The 25847-nt window shown below is 51.0% G+C and overlaps 3 protein-coding genes across 8 annotated transcripts in view; 2 read left to right on the top strand and 1 right to left on the bottom strand.

Annotated features, from left to right (window-relative positions):
- LOC137356028 (serine racemase-like) overlaps nucleotides 1-25847 on the bottom strand; it is a 62707-nt gene that overhangs the window by 10733 nt on the left and 26127 nt on the right. For 2 of the 5 annotated variants that reach the window (XM_068021737.1, XM_068021741.1), the window contains exon 1: nucleotides 6294-6380. The exons of 1 other annotated variant lie outside the window; for it this stretch is intronic. The gene's annotated coding sequence lies outside the window, so the exon portion shown is untranslated. Of the gene's footprint in view, nucleotides 1-399; nucleotides 506-6132; nucleotides 6156-6293; nucleotides 6381-25847 lie in introns of those variants that run through there. 2 more of the 5 variants (XM_068021740.1, XM_068021738.1) reach the window with 2 other exon arrangements.
- On the top strand, nucleotides 388-11189 carry znrd2 (zinc ribbon domain containing 2). 2 transcript variants are annotated; one of them, XM_068021745.1, is made up of 4 exons: nucleotides 388-483; nucleotides 6951-7102; nucleotides 8647-8731; nucleotides 9281-11189. In XM_068021745.1, the coding sequence occupies exons 2-4, from the start codon at nucleotides 6971-6973 to the stop codon at nucleotides 9658-9660; spliced, it is 597 nt and encodes a 198-aa protein (XP_067877846.1). In that variant the 5' UTR covers nucleotides 388-483; nucleotides 6951-6970; the 3' UTR covers nucleotides 9661-11189. The 2 variants fall into 2 exon arrangements, with proteins under 2 accessions (XP_067877846.1, XP_067877844.1); XM_068021743.1 differs by lacking the exon at nucleotides 388-483 and adding an exon at nucleotides 6488-6552.
- Nucleotides 12852-21918, top strand: fam89b (family with sequence similarity 89 member B). Its single transcript, XM_068021746.1, is given in 3 exon segments — nucleotides 12852-13317; nucleotides 13320-13495; nucleotides 18587-21918. Coding segments are annotated over 3 exon segments (519 nt in total). The 5' UTR covers nucleotides 12852-13250; the 3' UTR covers nucleotides 18863-21918.

The following is a 25847-nucleotide window of genomic DNA, read 5'->3' as shown; positions in this document are numbered from 1 at the left end:
GAACGTTAAGGACAGGAAGGTTATAGTGGAACTATATAAATCACTAGACCACAGCTGGAGTACTGGCCACTGCATTACAGGAAGGATGTGATCGCACGAAGAGAGGGCACAGAGGAGATTTATGAGGATGTTGCCAGGAATGGAGAATTTTAGCTGTGAGGGGAAGATTGGATAGGCTGGGGTTGTTTTCTTTGGAACAAGAGTGGAGAATGATTTAATTATGCATTAAATTATGAGGGGCCTAGATAAGAGTAAATGGAAGAACCCCTTGATCTGTCTGATCGCCTCAGTTGCTTTTAATCACCTGAGGTTTTCAGAGAGGAATTTCCCAAAGTCCTTTTTTACCCCCTTATCAGCCTTGGTATTTTTCTCTGCTTTTTCCCCTCTCCCAGGACTTACCTTCCAGGAAAGCAGCAGACAGGAGTCCAAGCGTGTCTGAGTTTGAAAAAGAAGTGAACAGTGACATCACAGGAAATCTGCAAGGTTGGTGAGCAACTGCTGTTAGAGCATGTCAATAAATAGCTGGGTTAGTACACTACCATTAGGGTGCGTGTCTAAATAGCTGGGTTAGTACACTACCATTAGGGTGCGTGTGTAAATAGCTGGGTTATGGCATCTCAAAAAATTAAGTATTAAGAATAAGGGACAAGTGAGTAGCTGGTGAATATTAGCTTTTTTGACTAAGCTTTATTTTAACTGGTGAACTGTATTGATTATTAGTAGGATTTATCAGCAGTGAAAGGTTTTGTTAGTAATTCTAAGGTGTTGTAGCATTGGTAAGGTTTTTTTTAAACAGTGGCAAAGGGTCAACAAATAAATAAAGGAATGGCAGGGGTGCTTCAACCTCGGGAGTGCACCTCCTGTGCTCCTGTGGGGGCTCCAGGATGCTTCCCGTATCCTGGAGAACCATTTGTGCAAGAAGTGTTGTCAATTGCAGCAGCTTGAGCTCCGGGTTTCGGAACTTGATTGGCAGCTGGCGACACTGCGGTGTATTCATGAAGATGAGAGCTACGTGGATAGCACGTTTATAGATGTGGTCACCCCATAGCTTAAGAGTATGCAGGGAGAGAGGGAATGGGTGGCCACCAGGCAGTCAAAAAGAATCAAGCAGGTAGTGCAGGAGACCCCTGAGTGCATCACACTCTCCAACAGGTATTCAGTTCTGAATACTGAGGAAAGTGATGCTTCACCTGGGGAGCGCAGCTAGAGCCAAGTCCATGGCACCACGGGTGGCTCAGCTGCACAGCCGGGTACAGGGAAGACTGGAAGAGCCATAGTGATAGGTGATTCAATAGTCAGGGGAACAGGCAGGCGTTTCTGTGGCCGCAGACGTGAAACCAGGATGGTGTGCTGCCTCCCTGGTGCCAGGGTCAAGGATGTCACTGAGCGGCTGCAGAGCATCCTGAAGGGGGAGGGTGAACAGCCAGCAGTCGTGGTCCACATCGAAACCAACAATAAAGGTAGAAAGAGGGATGTAGTCCTGCAGTCAGAATTTAGGGAGCTAGGTAAGAAATTAGCAAGCAAGACCTCAAAAGTAGTCATCTTCAGATTATTCCCAGTGACACGCGCAAGTGAGTATAGAAATAGAAGGACAAGACAGATGAATGCGTGGATGGAAAGATGGTGCAGGAGGAAGGGCTTTAGATTCCTGGGACATTGGAACCAGCTCTGAGGGAGATGGGACCTGTACAGGCCGGACCGCTTGCACATGAACAGAGCTGGGACTAAGTTCCTTGCGGGACGTTTTGCTAGTGCTGTTGGGGAGGGTTTAAACTAGGTTGGCAGGGGGGTGGGGACCTGAGAGTACACTCAGTTGGGACAAAGTCAGAAATGAAATGGAAGGCAGAAAATTAATGGATGAGTCTGGAAGACAGAGGAAACAAAGGTTAGAAAATTAAAACAAAAGTTTGGCAGTGCTCAACGGTATCTATTTCAATGCAAGGAGTATAGCAAATAAAGCAGATGAGCTGAGGGCACAGATAGACACATGGCAGTATGATATCATAGCTATCACAGAAACATGGCTTAAGGAGGGACAGGAATGGCAGCTCAACTTTCCTGGTTACAGGGTTTTCAGACGCAATAGGGAGGGGGATAAGAAAGGAGGGGGAGTGGCAATTTTGGTCAAGGAAACTATTACAGTTGTGAGGAGGGATGATATGTTGGAAGGTTCATCAAATGAGGCCATATAGATTGAGCTAAGGAACAAAAAAGGGGCAATCACATGGCTGGGAGTGTACTATAGACCCCCAAACAGAGGGAGATAGAAGAGCAGATATGTAGGCAAATCTCTGAGAAGTGCAAGAACAACAAGGCAGTAATAGTAGGGGATTTTAACTACCCCAATATTAACTGGGATAGTTTTAGTGTGAAAGGAATTGAGGGAGCAGAATTCTTGAGGTGCATTCAGGAGAACTTTTTTGGCCAGCAAGTCCAAAAAGAGAGGGCGCAGTTTTAGACGCAGTTTTAAGAAACAAAGTGACTCCTGACAATGCAAAGCATGCGCAGAACGATCGCGGACGTCAACAATATAATATTTGCCAGCCTGCCAGTATGAATGCGCGCGCATGATATCGCCATACAATGACGTCACCACCCCTTAATGGATCTCTCCATTCACCCGAACGGTGCCAAGCACACTCCTGTCATCCCTGCCTCAACCGCCGTTTACTTCACTCAATCCCCGCCACGCCACTGCCTTCCCTCAGCCACTTGCTTCCCCTGCCCGCTTACCCCCCAATCGACTACTCGCTCCCGTTCGACTAGCCGCTCTACCCCTCGGTCGCTCACTCCAGGCCTCCCCACACTCCCCTGGGCCGATCGTTCCCCACTCCTCGCTTCCCCCACCCCCCCCTCCCACCCCGCTCTCCGGCCGCTTGCTCCCCGCTTCCCCCCCCCCGCCCCCACTCCCTCCAGCCACTAGCTCCAGGTCGCGCCGCTTCCCGCCCCTCGGCCACTCGCTCCTATATCGCCCCGTCACCCCTCGCGGCCCGCCTTGCTTCTTCGGGCGGTGCGACAGAGGGCGATTGAACATGGGAGCGAGTTGTCGAGAGGAGAAGAGGGAAGAGGCGTGGCGCGGAGCTACTAGCTGGAGTGGGTGGTGGAGCGGGGAGAGGCGAGGAGTGGGGTGCAGTGGCTGTGGGGTGGGGGGAGAGGGGTGGTGGCGGGGTCTGGAGCAAGCGGCCAGAAAGCAGGGTGGGCAGGGTGGAGAGCAGGGAGCGAGCGGTGGGGAGCAAGGAGACCAGAGCGGGTGGCTAAGGGAAGGCAGCGGCAAGCCAGCGGAAAGAAGACGGGCACAGGAAGAAGCGGCAAAGAGAGGCTCGATGGCGGGAGGGAGCGGGAGACTGTTGGGGGTGGGATGGAAGTGGCAATGGCAGCCATTGAGGGGATATTCGGGTTGAATTTGTTTGTTGTGATAAATTGAGCAGCGCCATCTTTAACCCTGGCAGCTGCCTGAGACGTCGCAGTGACGTTTCAGTGAAAGAGTCTGCATTTGTGCATGTGCTAGTACTGTGCCACCCAGTGTTTGCATTGTCAGCAAACGCGGCCTTTAGGAAATGAAGGTGGGCAGGTGGAAGGAGTGGCAGTGGGAGAGCATTTTGGTAGTAGTGATCATAATTCAGTCAGTTTTAACATAATTATGGAAAAGGACAGAGATAGAACAGGAGTTAGAGTTCTCAATTGGAGCAAGGCCAACTTTACTAAGCTGAGGAGTGATTTAGCGAAAGTGGACTGGAAACAGTTACTTGAAGGTAAATCAGTGTCAGAGCAGTGGGAGGCATTCAAAGGGGAGATTCAAGGGGTTCAGAGTAAACATGTTGCCATAAAGAAAAAGGGTGAGACAGCCAAATCTCGAGCCCCATGGATGTCAAGGAGCTTACAGGGTAAGACAAGGCAGAAATGGAAAGCTTAAGTCTGACACCAAGAACTCAATACTACAGAAAGCCGAGACGAGTATCGAAAATGGAGAGGTGAAATCAAAAAGGAAATTAGGAAAGCAAAGAGAGGGCATGAAAGAATATTAGCAAGTAAAATCAAAGTGAACCCAATGATGTTTTATCAATACAATAAGAGTAAGAGGAGAACTAAGGAGAGAGTAGGGCCCATAAAAGATCAAAAAGGTAACTGATGTGAAGGGGTGGAAGATGTTGGTGTGGTTCTTAATGAATACTTGGTGTCTGTCTTCACAAAAGAGGGGAACAATGCAGATATTGTAGTTAAGGAGGAGGAGTGTGAAGTATTGGATGTGATAAACATAGAGAGAGAGGAAGTATTAATGGGATTAGCATCCCTGAAAGTTGTTAAATCACAAGGGCCGGATGAAATATACCCAGGCTGTTAAAAGAAGCAAGAGAGGAAATAGCAGAAGGTCTGACCATCATTTTCCTGTCCTCACTGGATACAGGTGTGGTGCCGGAGGATTGGAGAACTGCTAATGTTGTACCTTTGTTTAAAAAGGGAGTGAGGGATAGACCGACTAATTACAGGCCAGTCAGTCTAACCGCAGTAGTGGGAAAATTATTGGAATCTACTCTGAGAGACAGGATAAACTGTTACTTAGAAAGGCACAGGTTAATCAAGGATAGACAGCATGCATTTGTTAAGGGAAGATCTTGATTGACCAACTTGAAGAAGTAACAAGGAAGATAGATGAGGGTAGTGCAGTTGATGTGGTCTACATGGATTTTAGCAAGGTTTTTGACAAGGTCCCACGTGGCAGACTGGTTAAAAAAATAAAATCCCACGGGATCCAGGGAAATGCAGCAAGGTGGATACAAAATTGGCTCAGTGGCAGGAAACAAAGGGTAATTGTTGGCGGCTGTTATTGCGACTGGAGGGCTGTTTCCAGTGGCGTTCTGCAGGCTCAGTACTGGGTCCCCTGCTTTTTGTGATGTATATTAACGGTTTGGACGTAAATATAGGGGGCATGATCAAGAAGTTTGCAGATGACATGAAGATTGGCCGTGTGGTAGATAGTGAGGAGAATAGCTGTAGACTGCAGGGAGATATTGATGGTCTGGTCAGATGGGCAGTAAAGTGGCAAATGGAATTCAACCTGGAGAAGTGTGAGATGATGCATTTGGGGAGGTCAAACAAGGCAAAGGAATACACGATTAATGGAAAAATACTGAGAAGTGTAGAGGAAGCGAGAGACCTTGGACTGAATATCCACAGATCCCTGAAGGTAGCAGGACAGATCAATCAGGTAGTTGAGAAGGCATATGGAATCCTTTCCTTTATTAGCCGAGGTATAGATTATAAGAGCAAGGAGGCTACGCTGGAACTTTATAAAACATTAGTTAGACCACAACTTGAGTACGGTGTGCAGTTCTGGTCACCTCATTACAGAAAGGATGTATTTGCACTAGAGAGGATACAGAGGAGATTTACGAGGATGTTGCCAGGACCGGAAAAATGCAGCTATGAGGAAAGATTGGATAGACTGGGGTTGTTCTCCTTGTAACAGAGAAGGCTGAGGGGAGATCTGATTGAAATGTACAAAATGTTGAGGGGACTGGATAGAGTGGAGGTGAAGGGTCTAGTCACCTTAGCAGAGAGGTCACTGACGAGGGGGCAGAGATTTAAAGTGATTGGTAGAAAGATTAGAGGAGAGATGAGGTTAGACATTTTCACCCAGAGGGTGGTGGGGGTCTAGAACTCACTGCCTGAAAGTGTAGTTGAGTCAGAAACCCTCAACTCATTTAAAAGGAGTCTGGATACGCACCTCAAGTGCTGTAATCTGCAGGGCTACGGAACAAATGATGGAAGGTGGGATTAGAATGGGTGGATTGTTTTTCAGCTGGCGCAGACACGATGGGCCAAGTGGCCTCTTTCTGTGCCTTAAATTTCCGATGATTCTATTTCTGTTGGCCTGGGGTCAATAACCAGGGGACATAGATTTAAAATAATTGGAAGAAGGATTGGAGTGGTGGGGAGGTTGAGGAGAAATATTATCATCCAGAGGGTCTGGAACTCGCTGCCTGAGAGGGTGTAAAGGCACAAACCCTCACTGCATTAATACTTGAGGGGTGAGGCAATGGGATTATTATGATTGAGCCAGGGCTATGGGGGGGGGGAGGGGGGAAAGAGAGATAGGAAGGGGGGGGGGGGAAATGAGCCAGTGATGCCCACCTTTGCCGAACAGCCACGCCATGCGCTGGTTCGGGTATTAATGGTGGTGCACCGTGAATAGGGAGGGGGGGGGGGGGGGGAGAGAGTGTCTTCCCCGAGTGCCATATGCAGCAGAGGCGGGGCTCCACCCGTGCACACACGCTTTATTTGCCCTTGGTCACCTCAACTCCCGACAGCAGGCTTCTGCTCGTCCGCTAGGCCGCAGCGTCGCCTTGGAAACGACAGTTGGGAGGCTTTAGCCCCGCCCCGCCCCGCCCCGCCCCGCCGGACTGGTCCACAGGCTCGCGCCCCGCGGGGGCGGGGCTTATCTCTCCACGTGGGGGGGGGGGAGAGTAAGTGTTGGTTGCGCCCCGATTGATGACCAGGGAGACGTCACTTCCGGCTGCTCCGACAACAGCGGCGGCATGGCGCTGAACAGTGGTAAGGGGAGGGGGAAGGGGAGGGGGTTTGAAGGGGGCGTCAACCCCTGGGGGAGGATGGTGGGGGCACCAACCACCCCTCCCACACAAGGGGAGAGAGGGTGAAGGGGACAGCACCCCCAGGGGGAAAGAGAGAGGAAAGGGGTGATACCCCCAGGGGAGGGTGAAGAGGGCACCAGCTCCAGGGGGAAGGGAGAGAGAAACTGTGGGGGAGGGGAGGGGAGGGGGTAGATTGGTGAGCTGTGTGACAGTGTTTCTGCTGCACAACGTGATGATGTGTGAATCCAGTTTCCACACTGTCCTTGTGAACTGTTAGAAGCTCACTGTCACACCAGTGGAGGAAGATGGTGAGGGCTGCAATTTCTGCCTGTAATGTGGGACTGCGCTCTTTCTCTGTAGGAGATGAGGAGTTTACCTGGATGCCCCCGTCGGAGGCAGAGATGAAGGTAATCGAGGCTCGCCGCGAGCGCCAGGACAAAATCACTAAACTGATGGGGGATTACCTGCTGAAAGGCTACAGGATGCTGGCGGATTGCTGTCAGGAGTGTGGAGTGAGTACCAACCATACTGTTGAATAAACAGTGACTCTGTACAGTTACACAGTGAGTGATCCTTACCCTACTGAATAAACAGTGACTCTGTACAGTTACACAGTGAGTGATCCTTACCCTGAATAAACAGTGACTCTGTACAGTTACACAGTGTGATCCTTACCCTGTTGAATAAACAGTGACTATGTACAGTTACACAGTGAGTGATCCTTACCCTGCTGAATAAACAGTGACTCTGTACAGTTACACAGTGAGTGATCCTTATCCTGTTGAATAAACAGTGACTATGTACAGTTACACAGTGAGTGATCCTTACCCTGTTGAATAAACAGTGACTATGTACAGTTACACAGTGAGTGATCCTTACCCTGAATAAACAATGACTCTGTACAGTTACACAGTGAGTGACCCTTACTCTGCTGAATAAACAGTGACTCTGTACAGTTACACAGTGAGTGATCCTTACCCTGAATAAACAATGACTCTGTACAGTTACACAGTGAGTGATCCTTGCCCTGAATAAACAGTGACTATACAATTACACAGTGAGCGATCCTTATCCTGCTGAATAAGGTGTAAGATGATGGTCTCCTCTGCCTGTTATCTGTAAGATGCTTTTGGGGCTGTGTCAATCTGGACCTCCTGCCCTCAGTACCAACTGCTCCCCATTATTACACTGATACAGCGCTGGCTTTTCTGTACACCCTCCCCCACCTCCACGGTACTCCACCTTCCTGCGTTTGTCAACTGGGATGGTTTTAGGGGAAAATGGGTGGCAGGTAGCACTCCATTATCCCCAGGCCCTGAGATCCTCCAACTGTGGAAGCAGAGCAGGGGCTGGTGGAGGTTTACAACGGCTGGTAATGCTAGACACCTAGTTATTTGCAGATGTGAGGAATGATGGGGGGAGGGGCTGACCTTTGGCCCAGGCTGACCCTGCGCCAACCTCTATGTCAGCTGCGGCTTTGTTAACCCTGGAGCCCAGGAGTCATCGAGTAGAGTGCCAGGATTCCGCACCATCTGCCCTTGCCCCCTTAGCTCCCTTTGTTACTCCTGTATGAGCGTGCAAGACCCCCGCTTCCATTCCCTGACCCCTTTTATCCCATTGTGTGAGCGGGACCACCCGGAGGGAGTGACTCCTTTGTGTGTGACCATGCTGGAGTAGTGGCCTTTTCCCGTGCCCTCAATCGGCAACAGTTGCAGCCCGCAGAGTTGCTCCCTTCTCCGTGACACGCAGAATTGTGTCGGGTGCCTTGGCCAAGTCACGTGCGGGCCTACAACATAGTGAATGGCTGGCTGGCTGTTTGACGATGGGGGGGGGAGGTGGAGGGGGCATTGCATCCAAATCCAATCCAGCCTCCAAGCAAGCAAGCAGGTGATGTTGGTTATCAGCCAGGCTTCTGACTGAGGGGGCGGGGACGTGTGGTACTTGTCAAGGTGGGAGGTGGGGGAGGTAGGTGATGTGGTCTGTGTCCCATTCTGGAGAGGATCAAAGGCGCTGTTGGGCTGATTGGTTTATCTCCCGTCTTTATTTTTCCCGATAGACAGTCCTCCTTCAGGATAAGAAACAGAAAAACTACTGTGTTGCCTGTCAGGAGCTGGATTCGGATGTGGACAAAGATAATCCAGGTAAAGGACTCGATCCCTGCAGTGTCAGCGTGACTGTGTTTTAAATCAGGCCCTCAGCCATTCCTGTAGCTGGTTTTCCCCAGTGCCAGCACTGAGGGAGTGCTGCTTTGCTGGAGGCGCCACCTTTCCGATGAGATGTTAAACCAGGGCACCGTCTGCCCTCTTGGGTCAATGTAAATGATCTCACGGCTGCTTCTGGGGACAACGGGGGGGGGGGGCGGGGGTGGGGGGAGAGTTCTCCCCGGTGTTCTGGGGCCAATGTTTATCCGTCATCACTTTTTTTTTTAAAAGTGACCTGTTGATTTATCACATTGCTGTTTGTGGGATCTTGCTGTGTGCAAATTGGCTGCCGCGTTTCCGACATTGCAACAGCGATGACACTTAAAGTACTTCATTGGCTGTAAAGCACTTTGAGACATCCTGAAGTCATGAAAGGCGCTATAGAAATGCAGGTTGGGGGGGGGGGGGTGGGTGGTTTGCTTTTGTATATTTGAACATTAGATTCTCGCATCCCTGACTTAACTTTTGTTTTTTTTTTAAATTTCACAGCCTTGAACCCGCAAGCGGCCCTGTCTCAAGTGAGGGAGCGACAACGCATTTTCAATGGCCACCCAGAGCCCTTCTCCTGCGGCTCCCCTCAGGATCTCTCAGTCGACGCCAGATCCCTGCCCTCCGCTTGCCCGGAGCTCCCTGAGCCTGCTGCTCCCCCTCCTCGCGCCGAAGGTGACGCGGCCCCGCGCCCGGGGGCCCTGCGCCCGGCCGCCCCGCGGGCCAGTGCCCGATGGGAGGCCGAGCGCGCCGTCCTGCAGAAGTTGGCATGGGCCAGCAGCGAGCTGGAGCGGGCCTCGTCCGTGGAGTACAGCTCGCAGCTCTGCGTCTTGATCAGGAACTGCGCCGACTCCCTGCACAGCCTGAAGCGGCTGGCGTAGTTCCACGCCAGGGCTCCAGGGGAGGCAGTGGTCTGTGTTACAGGCTCCAACACCCCCCCACCCCCCAGTTACCTTGGCCCCGCCTTGAATCCGCTGGTGCATTTCTAGACCAGGTCTCCAGGGGGAGGTAGTATTCTCTTACAGGCTCCAACCCCTCCCCGCATCAGTGTAGTTCCACATCAGAACTCCAGGGGGCAGTGGTCTGTGTTACAGGCTCCACCTCCCCATCATAGTAGCCCCGCCCTGAACCCATTGATGCAGATCCATACCAGAACTCCAGGGGGCATTGGTCTTTGTTACAGGCTCCGCCTCCCCATCATAGTAGCCCCACCCTGAACCTGCTGGTGTAGTTCCACACCAGAACTCCAGGGGGCAGTGGTCTCTGTTACAGGCTCCGCCTCCTCATCATACTAGCCCCACCCTGAACCCGCTGGTGCTCCAGGGGATGGTGATCTCTTACAGGCTCCGCCTCCTAATTTCACAGGCCCCGCCCTGAATCCGCTGCTGCTGTTCCACACCAAGTCTCCAGGGGGCAGTGGTCTGTAACAGTGGCCCTACCCCATCCCCAAGCCATGTGAATGTCCTATTGTAACCCTCCGAACTCCTGCCCATCTTTATTTTGTCCTTTTGGCGAGCCGACAGTGTCGAGATCGCCGGTGCGGCATTTTGTGGTTAACCGGAGCAAGATAGAGTCATAAAGCTTCAGTTTGCTAGGCTTCTGGAGCTGGGTTGCCAACTCTGGCGGGACATATTCCTGGAGAAAATGCATGTGACCAACAGCCCAACCCAGTCAAATAGCCTTATTTTCTCCAACAGTTTTGTAACTAATAAGCAAAACTGTTAAAAATAAGTGATAAAAACCTACATTTCTTTCCCCCTCCTAGTTACTCATTGCAGTGTCAAGGTTAACCTCTAATGTTTGGAGACTCCAGGGCATTCCTGGAGGGTTGACAACCCTAATGTGGATCTGTGTTGCAGAAATTCCTGTCTGCAATTGAAGAGCAGTTTTGTTGAGTTATTCTATGGGGCGGGGGGATAAGAAAGAGTCAAAGGTCGGTTCAACACTCTCCTCTGACCTCCAGGTCTTGGGTTCAAAACCTGCCCAGACTGAAGGCAAAGTGTTTGATGGGGACAGTGTAGAGGGAGCTTTACTCTGTATCTAACCCCCGTGCTGTACCTGTCCTGGGAGTGTTTGATGGGGACAGTGTAGAGGGAGCTTTACTCTGTATCTAACCCATGTTGTTAAACTTGTTTATGTGAAAACGATCGCTGAGAGGGAAACTTGAGTCTGTTCTGAGCATTATGAGGAAAATCTGTATCCCAGTTGGACAACACTGACCTATCACTTGGAGGAGACACGATCTGGGGACAAAGCCCTGCTTTTGTACACTGAGACATCGGGTTCCAGTCCAGATGGTACCGCCACCTGAGATAATCCATTTGTTCCCACAGTTACACCCTACCCCTGGAATAAAGTGTGACCCTTGCTTTTGTATTTTGGTTTGTGTTAATAAAATATTTGCATTTTCTCTTGTGGTGTGCTGTTTTCATTCAGAGAAAATGTGGACACCGGTCAGGGAGGAGAGCCCCCCCCCCCCCCCCCGCCCAGGGAGCGGCATTGTCCTTGGGGGGTGATGGGGAGACTGCAGGGAGGGGCACGGATTGGAGAAGGGACCTGGGGGGAGGTAGAGACTGAGGGGAGATCCCAGGGAGGGGCAGACTCAGATGGGGCAAGGAGAGACCCTGGGGAGGGGCAAAGATGGGGTGAGGGGAGGACAGGCTGCACATTCTTGAGACGAAGGATTTGAACAAAATCCAGTTGAATCTTTTCTTGCCCCATTTCCCTCGGTGCTGCCCCCAAGTCTCACTCCTGGACATTAATGATGAGAGTAGTGAATAGTTACAGATGAGGTCTGGGGAGGGGGGGGGGGTGGTGGTGGAATACTGAGGGAGTGCTGCACTGGCGAGGTGCCGTCTTTCAAATGAGGCATTAAACTGAGGCCCTTGGGTGGGTGGGTGGGGGGGGGTGTAAAAGATACCATGACACTTTTCGAAAGGCAGTAGAGATTCCCCAGTGTCCTGGCCAATATCTATCTCTTCAACTAACATCACATACACAAAAAGACTTGATTGTCACATTGCTGTTTGTGGGAGCTTGCTGTGCGCAAATTCCCCACCATCAACATCCTGGGGGGGGGGGGGGGGGGGGGGGGGGGGGTCACCATTGACCAGAAACTGAACTGGAGTAGCCGTATAAATACTGTGGTTACAAGAGCAGGTCAGAGGCTAGGAATCCTGCAGCAAGTAACACCACCTGACTCCCCAAAGCCTGTCCACCATCTACAAGGCACAAGTCAGGAGTGTGATGGAATACTCTCCACTTGCCTGGATGGGTGCAGCTCCAACAACACTCAAGAAGCTCGACACCATCCAGGACAAAGCAGCCCGCTTGATCGGCACCCCATCTATAAACATTCACTCTCTCCACCACCGGCGCACAGTGGCAGCAGTGTGTACCATCTACAAGATGCACTGCAGTTCCTTAGACAGCACCTTCCAAATCTGCGACCTCTACCAACTAGAAGGACAAGGGCAGCAGATGCATGGGGACACCACCACCTGCAAGTTCCCCTCCAAGTCACACCATCCTGACTTGGAACTATATCGGCCGTTCCTTCACTGTCGCTGGGTCAACATCCTGGAACTCCCTTCCGAACATCACTGTGGGTGTACCTACCCACACGGACTGCAGCGATTCAAGAAGGCAGCTCACCACCACCTTCTCAAGGGCAATTAGGGACGGGCAATAAGTGCTGGCCTGGCCAGCAACGCCCACATCCCATGAATGAATAAGAAAAAAATTGTCTTCCGTTTTCCCTACATTACAACAGTGACTACACTTCAAAAGCACTTCAATTGGCTGTCAAGCACTCCGGGACATTCATGAGATAGTGAAATTGTTAGAAGCTTTCGAAATGAGTAAGTTTCCTGCACAGAATCACAGCACAAACAAAAAGTTGCCAGTGAGAAGATTCCCTTTAAAAGTGACCTTCAATTCTCCACATTATCTACCTCCTTAAAAAAAACCTTGCACAAATCCCTTGTAGGCTTTTTTTTTTCTCTCTCTCGCGTATTTGGGGACGTGTTTTAATTTTTTTTGTAAAAGTTTTAAGGGAACAACCCAGACGCCTGTGATCACGTCCCGACGTTTGCCTTGGTCAGTCTTGGGGCGTGGCGAACAGTAAACAAAAGGAAGATTTAGAGAGGGTGCCCCTTTAAACAGGAGCCCGGAGGAAACAGGAAAGGGAGCAGAGGGTTTTTTTAATGTGCAAAGAAAACAGCTCAGAGAAGCCAGGAACGCAGAGAGAAAGCATTTCTTTCAGAGAGAGGAAAAAAAATTGAAAACTGCTGACAAAGTTGAGGCTTAGATATTCCCTCCACTGAGTCAGTTTCATGCCCTGAGGTCAATACATTAGTATCGTTGATACAATCGAGAGGAAACTTTGGGGACAACAGGGAGAGCTGCAAACTTATCCAGCCTGATTATTTTTCCTCCTCCTCGCAAAGGGGAAAAGACCCAAGAGGGAGAAATGAACGGGCTACAATCTGAAGTCCTGGGCAGCATGTCTGGCATCGAAGGGCTGCCCCCACTGCCAAGGGGCTGAGTGGGATACTGAATTCCAGCGGAGGCTCGTGGAGGGACACGGAGAGGGTCTACACCAAGAAGGCCATGATCCAGCACGACCTGAGCCGCTCGCGCCTGGCCACGGAGAAGCTGTTGCGGGACAAGCCGGCGAATCTCGACGCAGCCCTGGCAGTCTTGCGGAAAGAAATGGTAAGCTCGGCGGCGCCTCCGACCCTCCCCTCTCTTCCCGTGCCCGCTCGGTGCCCGTCCGGGGTGGGGGGGTGGGGGTCTGCAACTTGCGGCTCACTTAATGGGCTCAGGCGGCTTGATCGATGGCAATTAAATGGCTTGTTTCATTTTTTTAAAAAAACTTTTATTAACATTGAAAGTATCGTTCAATTAACTTCTTTGTAAAGAAAAAATGTTTTACTGTGTGTCTCTGTCTTGTTTTTCATTATTGTTGGCATTTAAGTAACAGCATTGTGGCTCTTTGGGGATTGTGTTGTTGACTACATTTTTTAAAAAAGGCCTCCTCTTGTAATTAAGGTTGCCAATCCCTGTGCCAGTCACAAGAAATAGGAGCAGGAGTATACTTTGAGCTGGATAATCCAGGCTGGTGTTCCCAGTCGCGGTACTGTGCTGTCGGAGGTGCCGTCTCTCGAACTGGGCGTTAAATCTGCCTACTCGGGCGGGCGTTAGTAGGTCCCACGGTTTCAAAGAAGAGCAGGGCTGGGTGTTCACTGCTCCCCCCCACCACCACATCTCCCCGGGTGTCCTGGGCCCACATTTAACGCCAAGCCAGGTGAGCTGGGTCGTTGAAATTGTTGCTGTTGGTGGGATCTTGCTGTGCATTAGGGCTGCCCTGCAGGGGAGCAGAAGGGACCGCTGCGTTTCCAGTTAGCGGGTGGCACAAGGCGCCATGGGTCCCCTTCAGACCCCACCTCGGGCAGCGATGGACGGGCACAATATATCCACTCCCTGCCCCACCCATGATCTCCTGCGAGAGGCGAGAAATCAGATTTAAAAAGCCCCCAGGCCGGTTTTGGGGGGGGGGGGGGGCATTAAAAATCTGAGAAATTCCTCTCGTAGGCAAATTGGGACTACTGCCTAATATCATTACCTTTGCACAACACGTTAGCTGCATTTGGGAGTGAATGGTTGAGAGTGGAGCTGGTCACAATCTTGCCTTTCTACCTGCCCCAGAGGAACAACATTGCACAGGCGAGCAGCAGCAGGCAAAGGCCGTTCAGTTTTATTAATAGAATGTGCCAGTGACAAGTTCAGGCCTGGACTGGCAGCAACTTTCCATTCTTCACGAGCTCGGGAGTAATTGGTACTTACGTCAGCTCGGTGGCCAATCGTTTGCACATTTGCCATTTTGTTCCCAATCCTGTACCACGTCATGATTTTACCTTCCCCACCCCCCCCCCACCACCCCCAACCACCACACACACCCCGGCATCCTTCCCCCTCCCCCACCATCTCTCCTGAGGGAAGAATCATCTGTATGGTGGCCTCGGATCCGCCCAGAGAGCTGAGCAAGCCGAAAGTTACATTTGAAGCACAGTCACTGCGCGTCGGCCAATTTTCACACAGCAAGATCCCACCAACTGCAATGGGATAATGACCTATTTTTTTTTAGTGGTGTTGATTGAGGGGTAGATATTAGCCCCACAACATTAGGGGGAGAACTCCCCCTGCTCTCTTCGGGGTCTCAGCTTAATGTCTCTTTAGAAAGACTGCCCCCTCCGACAGCACTCTCTCAGTACTGCACCGAGTGTGTCAGCCTGGATTTTGTGCCCCAGTCTCTGTTGTTATGCAGCTAGTACAGCAGCCAGTTTGCAGACAAGTTCCCACAAGCCAGTTCCCCTGTTTGTAAGTGATGTTGATGGAGGAGTAGATGTTGGCACCAAGACACCAGTAAGAATTCCCCTGTTTTTCTTCCAATAGCCCCATAGGATCTGTAACCTCACCTGATTGGACGATTGGAGCCACAAACTACATATCAGCAGCACAGCAAAGTGAGCAAAATAGAGGTCCCACACACACTGACTCTCACTGGGTACGGGTCCCACACACACTGACTCTCACTGGGGTACGGGTCCCACACACACTGACTCTCACTGGGGTACGGTTCCACACACACACTGACTCTCACTGGGGTACGGGTCACACACACACTGACTCTCACTGGGGTACGGGTCCCACACACACTGACTCTCACTGGGGTACGGTTCCACACACACACTGACTCTCACTGGGGAACGGGTCCCACACACACTGACTCTCACTGGGGTACGGGTCCCACACACACTGACTCTCACTGGGGTACGGGTCCCACACACACTGACTCTCACTGGGGTACGGGTCCCACACACACTGACTCTCACTGGGGTACAGGTCCCACACACACTGATTCTCACTGGGGTACGGGTCCCACACACACTGACTCTCACTGGGGTACGGTTCCACACACACACTGACTCTCACTGGGGTACGGGTCCCACACACACTGACTCTCACTGGGGTACAGGTCCCACACACACTGATTCTCACTGGGGTACGGGTCCCACACACACTGACTCTCACTGGGGTACGGTTCCACACACACACTGACTCTCACTGGGGTACGGGTCACACACACACTGACTCTCACTGGGGTACGGGTCCCACACACACTGACTCTCACTGGGGTACGGTTCCACACACACACTGACTCTCACTGGGGAACGGGTCCCACACACACTGACTCTCACTGGGGTACGGGTCCCACACACACTGACTCTCACTGGGGTACGGGTCCCACACGCACTGACTCTCACTGGGGTACGGGTCCCACACACACTGACTCTCACTGGGGTACGGGTTCCACACACACTGACTCTTACTGGGGTACGGGTCCCACACACACTGACTCTCACTGGGGTACGGGTCCCACACACACTGACTCTCACTAGGGTACAGGTCCCACACGCACTGACTGTCACTGGGGTACGGGTCCCACACACACTGACTCTCACTAGGGTACAGGTCCCACACACACTGACTCTCACTGGGGTATGGGTTCCACACACACTGACTCTCACTGCGGTACGGGTCCCACACTGATTCTCACTGGGGTACGGGTCCCACACACACTGACTCTCACTGGGGTACGGGTCCCACACACACTGACTCTCACTGGGGTAGGGGTCCCACACACACTGACTCTCACTGGGGTACGGGTTCCACACACACTGACTCTCAATGCGGTACGGTTCCACACACACACTGACTCTCACTGGGGAACGGGTCCCACACACACTGACTCTCACTGGGTACGGGTCCCACACACACTGACTCTCACTGGGGTCCGGGTCCCACACACACTGACTCTCACTGGGGTACGGGTCCCACACACACTGACTCTCACTGGGGTACGGTTCCACACACACACTGACTCTCACTGGGGTACGGGTCACACACACACTGACTCTCACTGGGGTACGGGTCCCACACACACTGACTCTCACTAGGGTACAGGTCCCACGCACACTGACTCTCACTAGGGTACGGGTTCCACACACACTGACTCTCACTGGGGTACAGGTTCCACACACACTGACTCTTACTGGAGTACGGGTCCCACACACACTGACTCTCACTGGGGTACGGGTCCCACACACACTGACTCTCACTGGAGTATGGGTTCCACACACACTTACTCTCACTGGGGTACGGGGCCCACACACACTGACTCTCACTGGAGTACGGGTCCCACACACACTGACTCTCACTGGGGTACGGGTCCCACACACACTGACTCTCAATGCGGTACGGGTTCCACACACACTGACTCTCACTAGGGTACGGGTCCCACACACACTGACTCTCACTGGGGTACGGGTCCCACACACACTGACTCTCACTAGGGTACAGGTCCCACACGCACTGACTCTCACTGGGGTACAGGTCCCACACACACTGACTCTCAATAGGGTACAGGTCCCACACACACTGACTCTCACTAGGGTACAGGTCCCACACACACTGACTCTCACTGGGGTAGGGGTCCACACACACTGACTCTCACTGCGGTACGGGTTCCACACACACTGACTCTCACTGGAGTACGGGTCCCACACACACTTACTCTCACTGGGGTACAGGTTCCACACACCACTGACTCTCACTGGGGTACAGGTTCCACACACACTGACACTCTCACTGGGGTACAGGTTCCACACACACTGACTCTCACTGGGGTCCGGGTCCCACACACACTGACTCTCACTGGGGTACAGGTTCCACACACACTGACTCTCACTGGAGTACGGGTTCCAAAGACACTGATTCTCACTCGGGTAGGCGCTACTGGATCGCAATAAGGTGTCAAGAACCCTGAACCATTATCCTCTCCCTCGGTGAAATATGTGGGGCTAACCAAAGCCCTGAGTTGAGATGTGTTCAGTGATTACTCTTGAAGGACCCGTGCTGGTCTCTGCCTTGGGTAAGATTTGCCTTCTCACCTGCTCGCTGCTGCTGTGTCTGAAAGAGCTCCTTACGTGTATTTACAGGAGTCAGCAGCTGCTCCTGGAAAGATGGAGGAGGCTGAATTTAACACCCTCTGGACAAGAGGGCCTCCAGCCACAGCTGTTCCTGTTTACTCAATCTATCAGTCTGGTGACCTGCGCTGGTCTCTGCCTCATGCAGCTTTGAATAGCTGGCTGCAGACAGGCATTGTTGACCTGAGCAATCCCCCTTTGCCCTCCCAAGCAAAACCCGGTAGGCTGTAACCGGCCAGCAAAGGGAACCCTCTCCTCCTCCCCACCTCTGTCCTCTTGCAACGGAACAGGCTCGAGGGGGTGAATGGCCTACTCTTGTTCCCGTGTGCGGCCCTCGCTGGGTTATGGGTTTTACAGCTGCCCTCTGCTACCCCACCCAAGTGCTCCATTCTTTTGCAGGCGAGTCCAGGCTGTGAGCTATTCGACTAGAGAGGGGCATCGCACTAGAATCGAATCCTGGTCTCAATTGTCATCAAAACTGATAAGGGGTGGGGTTTCGCTGAGCCGGACCTCAAACTGATTCTGCCTCTCTCCCGGGCCGCAGGGGTCACTAGATAGTGATCGGGATGACCGATTTCCCCCCTCCCTCAAGGCTCAAACGCCCACTGTAGCCTGGGGGAGGGGGCGGGGGTGGGGGTTGAGACTAACGGAGCACGGGGCAGGGAATGGAATGTGGGATCCCGAGGGATGTGCAGCTCGGGATCACAATGGTCGTCGCAACCGTTAATTGCAACCCCCCCTTGTCTCTCCTCCTCAGGTGGGCCTACGACAGTTGGACATGTCCCTCCTTTGCCAGCTCTGGTCGCTGTACGAGTCCATCCAGGAATACAAGGGCCTGTACCAGGACATGACCTCGTCCATGCACTCCTTCGCCGCGGAGAATGGTTACTACGATGACGAGGAGGAGTACGAGGCGGACCAGGCCACTTTGGACCGGGCCAAGGACGACGCAATGCGTAACAGTCTGAAAGTTCCCCTGACCCAGAACTCCCGGGACAAGTGGCTGCAGGATTCCTTCCACATTACAATATAGACCCAAAATCTTTCAAACCCGGGTTCCGCTTTGTTTACAGTCTCCTGTTTTTTTATTTTTACTTCTTTTAAATTCGTTCACAAGATGTGGGCATTGCTGGCAAGGCATTTACTGGCCCATTCCCCCAATTGCCCTGGAGAAGTTAAATACAAATGAGTGTCTGGCTCGGCCATCTCAGAGGGCATTTTAAGAGCCAACCACATTGCTGCGGGGTCTGGAGTCACGCTTAGGCCAGACCAAGAAAGGATGGCAGATTTCCTTCCCTCTTAAGGACTGTGAGTGAACCAGGTGGATTTTCACAATGATCCAGCCGTTTCATTCATTTTACTCGCTTTCAAATTCCAGATTCATTTAAATGACGACATTTTAATTCCCCAGCTGTCGTAGTGGGAATTGAACTCGTGTCTCCAGATCGTTAGTGCGGCCTCTGGATCACTAGTCCAGTAACACAGGGGTAAAGTGGGCGATGAGTTTCAGAAAAGGATCTGGACCCTTCCCGGCCTTATCTCCTCCAGGGTAAATAGATTTGCTTCGTGTTTCTGGCCAATCTTGCTTTTTTTATGCACTCTGTTTAATTTTGACTAAAAAATGCCCAGTCGCCTCCAATCTCCTGACTTTTCTCGATCTGCTGCTTGGGAAACTTAAACCAAAGATTTATTTTTTTCCAACGCTCTTCCCCCCACACCAGCCATTTTTTCCTTATCCACAGTTACGCCAAAACGGAGGTCAATTCTCCTCCTTTGAGAATCAGAACTCATTAAAACCTGTACCCCAGTGAGAGTCAGTGTGTGTGGGACCCGTACCCCAGTGAGAGTCAGTGTGCGTGGGACCCGTACCCCAGTGAGAGTCAGTGTGTGTGGAACCCGTACCCCAGTAAGAGTCAGTGTGTGTGGAACCCGTACCCCAGTGAGAGTCAGTGTGTGTGTGGAACCTGTACCCCAGTGAGAGTCAGTGTGTGTGGAACCCGTACCCCAGTAAGAGTCAGTGTGTGTGGAACCCGTACCCCAGTGAGAGTCAGTGTGTGTGGAACCCATACCCCAGTGAGAGTCAGTGTGTGTGGGACCCGTACCCCAGTGAGAGTCAGTGTGTGTGGAACCCGTACCCCAGTAAGAGTCAGTGTGTGTGGAACCCGTACCCCAGTGAGAGTCAGTGTGTGTGGGACCCGTACCCCAGTGAGAGTCAGTGTGTGTGGGACCCGTACCCCAGTGAGAGTCAGTGTGTGTGGGACCCGTACCCCAGTGAGAGTCAGTGTGTGTGGGACCCGTACCCCAGTGAGAGTCGGTGTGTGTGGGACCCGTACCCCAGTGAGAGTCGGTGTGTGTGGGACCCGTACCCCAGTGAGAGTCGGTGTGTGTGGGACCCGTACCCCAGTAAGAGTCAGTGTGTGTGGAACCCGTACCCCAGTGAGAGTCAGTGTGTGTGGGACCCGTACCCCAGTGAGAGTCAGTGTGTGTGGAACCCGTACCCCAGTGAGAGTCAGTGTGTGTGGAACCCGTACCCCAGTGAGAGTCAGTGTGTGTGGGACCTGTACCCCAGTGAGAGTCAGTGTGTGTGGGACCCGTACCCCAGTGAGAGTCAGTGTGTGTGGGACCCGTACCCCAGTGAGAGTCAGTGTGTGTGGAACCCGTACCCCAGTGAGAGTCAGTGTGTGTGGAACCCGTACCCCAGTGAGAGTCAGTGCGTGTGGGACCCGTACCCCAGTATGAGTCAGTGTGTGTGGGACGCGTACCCCAGTGTGAGTCAGTGTGTGTGGAACCCGTACCCCAGTGTGAGTCAGTGTGTGTGGAACCCGTACCCCAGTGTGAGTCAGTGTGTGTGGAACCCGTACCCCAGTGTGAGTCAGTGTGTGTGGTACCTGTACCCCAGTGAGAGTCAGTGTTTGGGACCCGTACCCCGGTGAGAGTCGGTGTGTGTGGGACCCGTACCCCAGTGAGAGTCGGTGTGTGTGGGACCCGTACCCCAGTGAGAGTCAGTGTGTGTGGGACCCGTACCCCAGTGAGAGTCAGTGTGTGTGAGACCCCTACCCCAGTGAGAGTCAGTGTGTGAGACCCCTACCCCAATGAGAGTCAGTGTGTGTGAGACCCCTACCCCAGTGAGAGTCAGTGTGTGTGGGACCCGTACCCCAGTGAGAGTCAGAGTGTGTGAGACCCCTACCCCAGTGAGAGTCAGTGTGTGAGACCCCTACCCCAGTGAGAGTCAGTGTGTGTGAGACCCCTACCCCAGTGAGAGTCAGTGTGTGTGAGACCCGTACCCCAGTGAGAGTCGGTGTGTGGGACCCGCACCCCAGTGAGAGTCGGTGTGTGTGGGACCCGTACCCCAGTGAGAGTCGGTGTGTGTGGGACCCGCACCCCAGTGAGAGTCAGTGTGTGTGGGACCCGTACCCCAGTGAGAGTCGGTGTGTGTGGGACCCGCACCCCAGTGAGAGTCAGTGTGTGTGGGACCCGTACCGCAGTGAGAGTCGGTGTGTGTGGGACCCGCACCCCAGTGAGAGTCAGTGTGTGTGGGACCCGCACCCCAGTGAGAGTCGGTGTGTGTGGGACCCGTACCCCAGTGAGAGTCGGTGTGTGTGGGACCCGCACCCCAGTGAGAGTCAGTGTGTGTGGGACCCGCACCCCAGTGAGAGTCAGTGTGTGTGGGACCCGTACCCCAGTGAGAGTCGGTGTGTGTGGGACCCGCACCCCAGTGAGAGTCAGTGGCTTCCTTCTGTTCAACTCTCCAGAACAATCTGCTCCGGATTTCAGTCCTGTTCTACTCCTGGAGCATGTTCTACCATGTGATTGCTGACAGCAATCATACAGCACTGGGGAAAGGTTCCATGGGTTGGATGTAGATTTGTTGGAATTCTGAGACCCATGTTAAAAAGCAGGCTTTTTATTAATAATAAGTATTTAAAGGGAACTTATTTTGAATCCCTTCATTTTTTAGCTTAGCAGTAAGACATATTAAATTATACACCATATTATTTTATCCCACTGCACCTGTGGCCACTTAATTACAAATGGCTCTTTTACAATAACATTTCAAATACACAGTTTGAATAAAATGAGTTTGACTGAGCTGTGTTTCTTGGCTGTGCTTTTTGCTACCGGATCTTTGTGCTCAAGGTGAGGGATATGGGTATGATTTAGTGGTGATTACTGAGACGTGGTTGCAGGGAAACCAGGTTTGGGAATTGAATATCTAAGGGTACTCAGTATTTCGGAAGAATAGGCAGCAAGGAAAAGGAGGTGGTGTAGGTTTGTTAGTAAAGGAAGAGATCAGTGCTGTAGTGAGAAATGATATGGGCACTGGAGATCAAGAGGTAGAATCAGTCTGGGTAGAAATAAGAAATAGCAAGGGAAAGAAGACCCTGGTGGGAGTAATCTATAGATCCCCAAACAGTAATTCCGCAGTGGGGCACACTATAAACCAGGAAATACTGGGGGCTTGTAAGAAAGGCACGGCAATAATCATGGAGGATTTTAATATGCATCTCGACAAGATTAATCATATTGGCAAGGGGAGCCTCAAGGGAGAGTTCATTGCATCTATTAGAGATTGTTTTTTGGAGCAATATGTTGTGGAACCAACCAGGGAGCAGGCTATTCTAGATTTGGTGTTGTGTAATGAGGTGGGATTAATTAATGATCTCATATTTAAGGATCCTCTAGGGAAGAGTGATCATAGCATGCTAGAATTTCAAATTCAGTTTGAGGGCGAGACACTGGAGTCCCACACTAGCGTCCTGGAGTTAAACAAAGTTAATTACATAGGCATGAGGACAGATTTGGCCCTAGTGGACTGGGCAGGAAGACTAAAAGGTAGGACAGTTGATGAGCAGTGGCAGATGTTTAAGGAGATATTCAAATCCTCCCAACTAAAATCTATTCTAGAGAGGAAGAAAGATTGTAAGAGGGGGGAAAACATGGCTAAGCAAGGAAGTTAAGGGTAACATAAAGACAAAAACTAAGGCATACCATATTGCAAAGGCCAGTGGCAGGCTGGAAGATTGAGAAACTTTTAATGATCAACAAAGGGTTACTAAAAAAGTAATAAAAAGAGCAAAGGTAAATTATGAAAGAAAACTAGCACAAAATATAAAAACAGATAGCAAAAGCTTCTATAAGTATATAAAAGGGAAGAGAGTAGCTAAAGTGAATGTTGGTCCCTTGGAGGATGAGACTGGGGAGTTAATGGTGGGGAACACAGAAATGGCAGAGACACTAAATCAGTATTTTGCCTCAGTTTTCATGGTGGAGGAGACATCCCAATAGTAACAAGGAATGCAGAGGTTATAGGGAGGAACTTAGAACAATCATCATCACTAAGGAAAAAATACTGAGCAAACTATTGGGATTGAAGGCAGACAAGTCCCCAGGGCCTGATGGCCTACATCCTAGGATCTTAAAGGAAATGACAGCAGAGATAGTGGGTCCATTGGTTATAATATTCCAAAATTCCCTGGATGCGGGGAAGGTTCCAGTGGATTGGAAAAATGCTAATATAACGCCCTTATTTAAAAAGGGAGGGAGGCAGAAAGTAGGAAACTATAGACCAGTTAGTTTAACATCTGTTGTTGGGAAATTGTTAGAATCCATTATTAAGGAAGTAACAACAGGACATTTAGAAAGTCAAAACGCAATCCATCAGAGTCAGCAAGGTTTTATGAAGGGTAAGTCGTATTTGACTAATTTGCTAGAGTTCTTCGAAGATGTAACAAGTAAAGTGGATAATGGGGATCCTGTAGATGTAGTATATCTGGACTTCCAGAAGGCATTTGATAAGGTGCCACAAAATGGTTAATACACAAGGTAAGATCACATGGGGTTAGGGGCAATTTATTAGCTTGGATAGAGGATTGGCTAACCAACAGAAAACAGAGAGTCGGGATAAATGGGTCCTTTTCTGGTTGGCAAGATGTAACTAGTGGAGTGCCAGAGGGTTCGGTCCTCAGGCCCCAACTATTTACAATCTATATTAATGACTTGGATAGAAAGTACTATAGCCAAATTTTGCAGATGACACTAAAATAGGTAGGATAGTAAGTTGCAATAAAGAAATAAGAAATTTACAAATGGATATGGATAGGTTAGGTGAATGGGCCAAAATTTGGCACATGGAGTTTAATGTGGACAAATGTGAGATTATCTATTTTGGTCGGAAGAGTAGAAAGGCAAATTATTATCTAAATGGAGAGAAACTTCAGAGTGCTTCGGTGCAGAGGGATCTGGGTGTCCTCGTGCATGAATCGTAGAAAACTAGTATGCAGGTGCAGCAGGTAATAAGGAAGGCAAATGGAATTTTGGCATTTATTGCTAAAGCAATATAGTATAAAAATAGGGAAGTGTTGCTGCAACTTTCCAAGGCATTAGTGAGACCGCACCTGGAGTATTGCATACAGTTTTGGTCCCCTTACTTGAGGAGGGATGTAGTTGCATTGGAGGCAGTTTAGAGGAGGTTCACTAGATTGATTCCAGAGATGAGGGGTTTGTCTTATGAAGAGAGATTGAGCAGTTTTGGCCTTTACTCTCTAGAGTTTAGAAGAATAAGAGGTGATCTAATTGAATAAGATGATTAAGGGGATTGACAAAGTAGACGTAGAGAGGATGTTTCCTCTGGTGGGGAAATCTAGAACAAGAGGTCATAGTTTTAGGAAAAGGGGTAGCAGATTTAAAACCGAGATGAGAAGAAATTACTTCTCTCAAAGGGTCGTGAGTCTATGGAATTCATTACCCCAGAGTGCGGTGGATGCCGGGACATTGAGTAAATTTAAGGAGGAGCTAGACAGATTTTAATTAGTAAAGGGTTGAAGTGTTATGGAGAACTGGCAGGAAAGTGCAGTTGAGGCCGAGATGAGATCAGCCATGATCGTATTGAATGGCGGAGCAGGCTCGAGGGGCTGAATTGCCTACTCCTGCTCCTAGTTCTTATATCGGTATACAGAATGGGCCATTTTCCACTTCAGGCACTCACTGTCCCCATCAAACACTCCCAGGACAGGTACAGTACGGGGGTTAGATACAGAGTAAAGCTCCCTCTACACTGTCCCCATCAAACACTCCCAGGACAGGTACAGTACGGGGGTTAGATACAGAGTAAAGCTCCCTCTACACTGTCCCCATCAAACACTCCCAGGACTGGTACAGCACGGGGGTGAGATACAGAGTAAAGCTCCCTCTACACTGTCCCATCAAACACTCCCAGGACAGGTACAGCACTGGGATTGGCTGCCCACTGATTTGGGAGCCTGAGTGCATCAACGAGGTGCAGCTGAGAGTGCTGGTGGCAGTTGGAGGTTGCAGAGGTGGAGAGAGGAGCTACACTGAGCAAGGGAGAGCAGCTACCAACAAGCAGTGGAAAACTCCAACAACAGTCTCCATTAAAGAGAAGAAAGGGACATTTTGTGGAAACAAGGCTTTGTCTGGAGGTGGGTGCTGAACACCAGTAATTTACTTTGGACTGTTGGGGGAGGAACAAGTGGCTGGAACAACAAGGGGTGGGGCTGCCAATTCAACAGGAATCTGTGCTGCTGCAAAAGCACACAGGGAAGCTCCCTCCCCACCCCAATTGCCAAGCCTGGGTCAGCTGAAGCTGCCCAGCTAAACAGACGGAAGGGGATAGATAGTGCCTGGGCAGCTTCAGCTGACCCAGGTGAAGACGACTCCCCCAACCAGAAGACCGGAAGACCAACTTCAAAGACTGTTTTAAGTGTACTGTGAGCACCACCTCCAGAAAGCAAGTCATCCCTTCCAGCCTGTCTTTACCTCTCCTCTCTTACCTCAGCCTCTCCACTAACCTGTTGTTTGTTTGTTTGTCTTTTCAAATTTTTCTGTGAATCTGTAATTTAGTGTGCAAGTCCACAATTTGGGGTGGGTTTAGCTCTTGGACCCATGGCAAGCCCTTCATCACCGGTGGCGGGGCCCTCTACTACCTACGCAGCTGCAGCTTCTGTGGCTGCCCACGTGGCCCCGTCACCCTTTAAATTATTGACATGCAGCCATGGGGT

This window comes from Heterodontus francisci, chromosome 44, assembly GCF_036365525.1.
Source record: "Heterodontus francisci isolate sHetFra1 chromosome 44, sHetFra1.hap1, whole genome shotgun sequence".
Taxonomy (NCBI): domain Eukaryota; kingdom Metazoa; phylum Chordata; class Chondrichthyes; order Heterodontiformes; family Heterodontidae; genus Heterodontus; species Heterodontus francisci.
The sequence above is the reverse complement of the archived record's forward strand: the minus strand, read 5'-3'. Positions and strand labels throughout refer to the sequence as shown.

What these genes read in the sequence shown, in the direction of transcription:
- znrd2 (XM_068021743.1), top strand. An exon ending in ATTGCTGTCAGGAGTGTGGA is followed by an intron (nt 7,103 to 8,646) that starts GTGAGTACCAAC and finishes TTTTCCCGATAG; the next exon opens with ACAGTCCTCCTTCAGGATAA. An exon ending in TGTGGACAAAGATAATCCAG is followed by an intron (nt 8,732 to 9,280) that starts GTAAAGGACTCG and finishes TAAATTTCACAG; the next exon opens with CCTTGAACCCGCAAGCGGCC.